This window comes from Taudactylus pleione, unplaced genomic scaffold (assembly GCF_031769625.1).
Source record: "Taudactylus pleione unplaced genomic scaffold, aTauple2 ptg000090l, whole genome shotgun sequence".
Taxonomy (NCBI): Eukaryota; Metazoa; Chordata; class Amphibia; order Anura; family Myobatrachidae; genus Taudactylus; species Taudactylus pleione.
This window is the reverse complement of record NW_028284492.1, coordinates 412,679-420,314: the sequence shown is the minus strand read 5'-3', so window position 1 is coordinate 420,314 and position 7,636 is coordinate 412,679. Positions and strand designations below refer to the sequence as shown.

Here is a 7,636-nt window from a genome sequence, read left to right as displayed (position 1 = left end):
CCTAATCCTAAATCCCCCCAGAAGCCCTAAAACCTGCCCTGCACGATTAACCTTTTGAAGCTGTGATTAGCTTTACACTGGCCTAGCTTCTAGCCCACTTCATTTCAAATTTACACATGGCAAGCAGGAACCAGATGTGCTGAAATACTCTGTACTACTCTACAGCTTCACTTATGTCCTGCTAATTTGTCCTCAGATTATAAAAATGCATACAATAGGTGCTCTGATAAATAATAAAACTAACTGGACACTGCAAAAGAAAATGGATTATAATTCCTGCAATTATTAGGTTAGATAAGAAAACAGTGAGCCATATTGCTGAACCAAGAGCTATTTATTAGTATAACACTTTTTTTCCCAAAATTTCAATAGCAAATGAAGTATATACAAATCCTTACAGCATTTACACCATAAAAAAAGGTTTTGTTTTTCTTTTTTGCCATATTGGCCTGCTGAAAATAAAATACTGCGAGGGCCCCTAAACACAGATACTGTAACATTGTAGCGGACAATGCTTTCTTCTGGTTGTTCCTTTCAAGGTGCACTTGTCATCAACATACAGTACAGTAAAGGCAGCCATATTGTGCCTTATTGGTTTCACCATTCCCTAGTAAACAGATATATGCTATATCCTCATGAATGATGATTCAGTGCACAAAGAGGCTGCCTTCACACTGTGTAGGTGACAGGCGCATTTTAAAACAGGAACGGTATCAGAAAAACAAAAGAAAACATAAAAAATATAGTGATTTATAAGAAGGCTGACGTGCAGAAAAAAAACTGCCATGAGAAAACAAAAGCAATTTTAAATTGATAAACTACAGTATTTTCAAGTGAGACAAACATTCATAGACTGAGATGTAACATATGCAAGACAACACATACAGTTCATTCAGCTAGAATCCAGCTAATGAGGCTATTCCAGAATTAGATTTATCTTGTATACTGATATGGCTTGTAGCATGGAGTTGCAATAATTCGTTCTATTGAAGGCAGCTTCTAGAAGTTCGAGGTTGGATCTCATAGTTCTTGTCAAAAGTTTAAGACTAGAAAACAAAGCCAATGCATATTCTCCTCGGTCACAAAAAGACCAATGTTAATAAACTAGATCAGGGATGGAAAAACTTTGGTACTGCAGATGTTCCAGAACTACTTCTCCCATGATGCTTCACAGCCATTACTAGGTATAGCATGAGGAGAAATGTACCTCGGCCATGACAGCAGTGCCAACTGTATTGCATATGCCTGTGCTGCATAGAGCAGGTTTTTCCAACTAATAACAACAACATTTATTTGACAAAAGATTGTCTTAACAGAACTAAAAATAAAAAAATAAAAAGAATATTGCAAATTCTAAATTTGCACAATCATTTTGTTTTAAATACAAAAACAATCAAAACCTAAAGTGTAAGCAAGCACCTGACCGCATTCTCTCTTTGAAAGGTGTATATATCAAAACCAATAAGACTTATGCATGTTAAATACATTTTCTACCTTTCATTGTCATGTAAACAGTGTAACAATACAGTGTACCTGTTACCTACCCAGGGGAAGGCAGCCATTTTGCGGACTGGACCAATAGGTCTGCACCTACAATGGAGGTCAAGGAACTAACGAAACTGCTGAGGCATAAACTAGTTTCTAGTGAAATGATAGGCTTAATATTGAGGTAAGTCCACAAAATAGTTGCCTCTTCTGTAAGTAGGTAATGGGTATGATAGGTGTACTTTAAAAACAAAGCCATTTAAAATGAGGATTGACATTTTAAAATAACCACTGTACTAATTCCCCTCCCTCTGTAATAACAGTAATTTCCCTTGGTCATGACACTCATATAGAGCTGGTTTCTCTGAAGCAGAGGATATCATACATAGCAGCTTCAAGTCTTTTACTAAGAGCAGCTACATGACTGTTCAGCTATCTGTAGCTCCTGCTATAGATAGCCGAACAGTGCTGAAGGTGATCAGAGGTCCCAACTATATACGAGTGCAGAGACCCTGCTAATTACAGGTGCTCCAGGGGTGGGACCCTCACCAGAGTACTATTTTTGGTAGTGAAGGGGATTTAATAATAGTTGATTCAAAGTGGAAAACCTCTTTAAACTTTGACTTGGTCTTAAACTTTTGGAAGATAGTGAGTATATTCAACTAGACTTTGAAGTATTTGTTCAAGTGAAAGCCAGGTCAGTTCACATGTTGTCAGGCATGCAACTTGAAAACATTGCACAACAAGCAACACAGAGCAGTTTGAAAAGTTTACAAGACTTCAAGTAGACGTTACAACCCTTCCACAACTGAAAATGCACAAACAAAATGTAGTCTCTAAAGTTACCATTGGCTCTCGCTCACACATGGGATACCTTCTGCGAGTCTCTAGCTTGCTTAATGCTATACAACCATTTGATAATCCTGGCATTTCGCTCTATGGCAGAAATGCCGTACGGCACGCGGTCATTGGCACTGTCGTCGTTTCTAAGGTCACTGTTGCTGTCCTGAGACTGTTCACAGTCTGAGCTGATCATGCTTGCACTGCGAAAGTTTAGAGAAATTATGTCGGAATTAGCCCTTGCAAAATTTTCCATCCCGAGGTTTTCCAGCTCTTCAGGATCCAGTCCACAGTAGTTAAAGAACCTCTCCACATCTGCATCAACTCGAAAGTATCTGTCGCTTAAGTCAGATTTAGATCGCTGGAGGGATGGCCTTCGGATAACACCACAGTTTGGTTCCAAAGAATCGTTGTCTGGTAACTTAAGGGTAGTGAGGGTGGAAAGTTTGGGTTTTGGAGGCAACGGTGGGGCAGAACTGCTGCACGGAATAGCTTTTATCTGTTTCACATTCGTGACTTTTCTAATGTCTGAGGAGCTATGAGAAATGTGTAAAAAAGTATCACCTGATTTTTCTAGTAGCCTCCTGCTGATGTTGGAGTTGCTGTCTTGGGGACTACCATGACTCTGGGTAGGATAGATCTTTAAGGACTCTGCAAAAGAATGTCTGTTTTGGTCAGAGGAATCTGACCTACTTGGTGGCCAGTTTCTTGAGCTTTGCTTGTGCACGGAACCTGTACTAGATCCTTCAGAGCTATTGATAATGTTCTTCAGGATTTCCAGCTTCAGATTCTCTCTTTGTACACAGCTCTCAGACTTTGCATTGTTGTTAAACATCTTCAAAGTTGGGCTAGCCAAAGCTCGTTTAACACCAGGGCAGACGGGAGGCTTAGAAAGTACTGCTGGCTTCACAGGCTCTTGCTTGGCATTGATAACCTCTTGGCTCTTGACATACTTTGCCTTATCAGCTTCTAGTCTTTCCACTGCGCTGAGTCTCTTGGGATTAGGCTCTGACTGCCTGCGGAAATAGTCAGGTCCTTTGTTCAATATTCGTAGAGGGACAGCAGATGTGAAAGCCACAGCTGGGCTAACAGGTTTCCCCATGCTACCTGCCTGTAGTGTTTCTGTAGGCATGTTTGGCGATTGTTCCCCTGCAGCCGTTTTGGTTTCTCTTCTTCTGTTTCCTAAATTCACTGTGCAGAAACATGTGCATCAAGCACAATGAATAACAGCTGTAACATGAAATCGGAGTATTACCAGCAGCTCTCCATCTCACAGCTCATTAAATTACATTTTGTAAGGTTTGTTTTTTTAGTTTATCGGTAAAAAGGCAGCTCTGATACAAAAAGGCCACCAGACAGAAGTCTGTATTAATCTGCTCAGCTGAATCCTTTATTTGCACAGAAAGATGTGGGTGTCTTGTCTTTTCTTTGTGTGTTCTACTACAGGCAGGGATCTGAAACACAAAACAACCAATCATATATCAGTATCAGCATATGACATCACAGCTATAGCAACAGAAAAATAGTTTAGCAATTCAGCTGGTAGTAGAAAAGCATTACGTGGCTGATAACTAGCTCGTTCCCACGTGGGAGGATATTGGCGTTCCAGAGTGGAGCAAGTCAGAGATTGGTTTTACAGGAAACACATCTTGATTTACTCAGCTTGAATATATTTGGTGCATTCAATTCAATTACACAAAACAAAATGTTATTAATACAAAACGCTAAATTTTTTTGTTTGCAGAGGTGATTTTTTTTTTAGTTAAAATTAAACAAATATGACCACAGCCAGGACCATGTTCCCAATTTTTGGCTTGAAGTAACAAGGGAAATGTATATTTTATATATGTATGTATGTATATTTCATATATATATATATATATATATATATATATATATATATATATATATATATATATATGTATATGAATGTGTATATGTATGTGTGTGTGTGTGTGTGTGTCTGTGTGTGTGTGTATATATATATATATATACACACACATATATACATACATATTTCCTATATATATATATATATATATATATATATATATATATATATATATATATACACACACACACACACACACACACACACACACACACACACACACACACACACACACACCATTATTTATTATTTTTAACTCTGCACTCTCTTATACATCTTAGGTGTAACTACCGTTGATGAGGCTGCTCTCCCTGCAACAGTCACAAAAACAAAAACTAGCTGATGTGGTGCTGCCTTCCCTGCTGGGACGTCCATGGGAGGAGGCGTAGATGTCCCAGAAAGGCAGGCAACACTGCTGCAGTGTCAAATTAAGGGGCACGTGCCCCAGACTACTCTCTCTCTCTCAGGGGCCCCCCTAAAGCGTGCAGAGGAGAGGGGGCGGACTGGACTACCAGTTGGGTGGGCCATACAAGGAGTAAGGAAAAGAGAGAGAGAGACTTTGGTGGGTTGGGGGTTGGGGGTAGGGTTAGGAAGACAACAGCAGGTACCCAGGGGGCTTACAGCAGACAGCAGCAAAAGGGTTATAGCCAGTATAGAGAGGGTTAGCTGGGGGGGAGAAGGACAGCAGAAGGGGAGTTGCAGCTAGACCATAGATGGTTAGCTGGGGTGTGGGGGTACTAAGGAGGAAAAAAAGAGGGAGAGCTGAGAGTAAACAAAGATAGGGAAGGAGCAGGAGGTAAAAGATGGAGCAAAGCACACATGGGACAAAGGAGACATTGCAATTAAAGATGCAATTTCATGTCAAAAGGTGCAAAAAAGACGTTTAGCACAAGCAGAGTCGCACAGGATCTGGTGCGGTGAGAGGGGCAGTTTAGCGAGACTGCAGCAATAGTGTACGAGGACACATCTGTAGATCTTATTTTAACCAACTGAAATAGAACTGCCCATATGTTTGAAACAGGATTGTAAAGTCTACGCCATCAAGTGGTTTCATAGCTGGCAGACGCCTCTGCTGTAGTTTCAACCACTGTTGCATATTGCAGTGTATTTTTTTTTCTTAAGCAGTACCCTGGGGAAACATTTTAATTTAATACCACAGAGTCTAAGTCTTGTGTCAGTGTGAACAAGCCAAAATATCCCCAGCTCAGTCAAACAGGACATCACAGATGGAAGTCCCAGCCACAGCAGGAGAGTGAAAGGTCAGCCTGGCGGAGCAGAACATATTAGCAGGCCCTGCCTGAAGGCTGGCAATAAACACAATGATTGAAATAGACTGAAACACATTAGAATTCTCATCAAGGAGCGATTAAGACATTCGGCTCCTAAAAGCCACTTACAGAAGCTCAAATTGGAAAGAATGCAATTACATACCCGTGAAGTTTAAGCAATATTAGGTAGATGAGCTTTGTAGTTGCAGTACTCTGGAATGTTGGGATTGAAGCACCAATGGGTAAATAGATATTTAGTTTCATAAGGTATAATTTGTGCACGTTTTTAGTAGCATAACAGCTCAGATGGTGAAAGCAAAGGTCTGACTGGTGGCACTGGTTTTTACACTTCTTTTCATAGAAATCTCCATCATGGGACAGATTAAATTAGCGCTAATACCACACGGTTTATCTGGGCAGGAAAACCTTGCTGGTGTTTGTTTGTGTCCCATAGAGACAAGAGCTAGAATACAAGTGAGGTTTTGAAGTATGGGGGCCCTTGAGAAAGGGGGGTTCGGGGACACACACCCCCACCCTTAATTCATATCTGAGGCTGCAGGTTGAGAGACAGTTTGAGAATGCCGTATTTCACAATCAGAGTGACCCGGGAGCATTTTTGTCTGTCTGCCTTTCAGCCAGCTGCCCTAAGCATGAAGCGATGGGTTGCCCCTGGCCTAGCCTGCCCTTGCTCGACAGCCCCTACAATCGTGGGGCCCTGGCCAGCTGCACAGTGTGCCCATATGTTAAGATGGCCCTGGTCATTGCTCCTGTGTTGTTTAATCATTAGGGAGGTTACTTGTGGTCCACCATGAAGGTAGGTCTTTTCCTAGAGGATTACAAAAATATGAGATATGGTAAGAACTTACCCTTGTTATCTCTATTTCTACGAAGTCCATAGGGTTCCACAGGATACCTTGGGGTATAGGTGTGACGTCAGTCGCTGGGCACCATAGAGTTAAGCTTTTCAGCCTCCAAGGATGCACTAGGGTCCCCCTCCTATACCCCGCCCCCGAGCCAAGGCACCTCAGTTAGTTATCAAGCCATAGGCCGGAGGAGGAGAAGGAAGAGAGAGAAAAAAGATCTGGACACATACAAGAATCACATTCTCACCAGAGGGAGACGGAAAACCGGTGACCAGAGCAAAGCCCATCTGCAGCACAGGTGCGACAGGGCGGGAGTCCTGTGGAACCCTATGGACTTCGTAGAAATAGAGATAACAAGGGTAAGTTCTTACCATATCTCATATTTTCTACTTCAGGGTCCATAGGGTATCCACAGGATACCTTGGGGATGTCCCAAAGCAGTATCCTTTAAGGGTGGGGACGCTCCTGTGCAGAAAGGAGAATCCGCCGCCCGAAGGAAGCATCCTGAGAGGCGAAGGTGTCAAACCTGTAATACCTCACGAAGGTATGGACAGAGGACCACGTAGCAGCCTTGCAGATCTGAACTGCCGAGGCACCACGTCGAGCTGCCCACGAAGGACCCACAGACCTAGTGGAATGAGCCTTCAGAGAAGGTGGGACCGGTAGGCCTTCATGAAGATAAGCTTCAGAAATAGCCATACGGATCCAGGCTGCCAAAGTTTGCTTTGAAGCAGGCCAACCCTTTTTACGGAAGCCATAGAGGACAAACAAAGCGTCCGACTTCCTAAACGAAGAAGTGCGGTCAACATAAGTCCTTAAGGCCCGCACAACATCCAAAGAGGCCTCACCCACGGAAAGACCCGGTGAGTTAAAGGCCGGAACAACTATTTCCTCGTTAACATGAAACTGGGAAACAACTTTGGGAAGAAACTCGGGCCGAGTGCGGAGCACTGCCCTGTTCCCATGAAAAACCAAGAAAGGGGGTCTACAAGAAAGAGCCCCTAACTCAGAAACACGTCTGGCCGAAGCAATGGCCAGAAGGAAAACAGTCTTAGCTGTTAGCCATTTAATATCCACTGAGCCCAGTGGTTCAAACGGCGGTCCTTGGAGAGCCCTCAGGACCACAGCCAAATCCCAAGGCGCCACAGGTGGAACAAAGGGCGGCTGAATACGGAGAACACCTTGCATAAAGGTGCGCACATCCGGGATTGTAGCAATCCTACGGTGAAACCAGACAGATAGGGCCGAAACCTGTACCTTCAAAGAAGCAAGGCGAAGCCCATGATCTA

At 42.7% G+C, this 7,636-nt stretch overlaps 1 protein-coding gene across 1 annotated transcript in view; it reads right to left on the bottom strand.

Moving 5' to 3' along the window:
* Window positions 1–323: 323 nt before the first annotated feature.
* The window catches only part of FAM110B (family with sequence similarity 110 member B), a 153,928-nt gene continuing 146,615 nt past the window's right edge, over window positions 324–7,636 (bottom strand). Inside the window, exon 4 of the mRNA XM_088469349.1 lies at window positions 324–3,779. Within this exon, the coding sequence (XP_088325475.1) occupies window positions 2,345–3,457 (1,113 nt within the window). The 5' untranslated portion in view covers window positions 3,458–3,779 and the 3' untranslated portion in view covers window positions 324–2,344. The remainder of the gene's footprint in view (window positions 3,780–7,636) is intronic.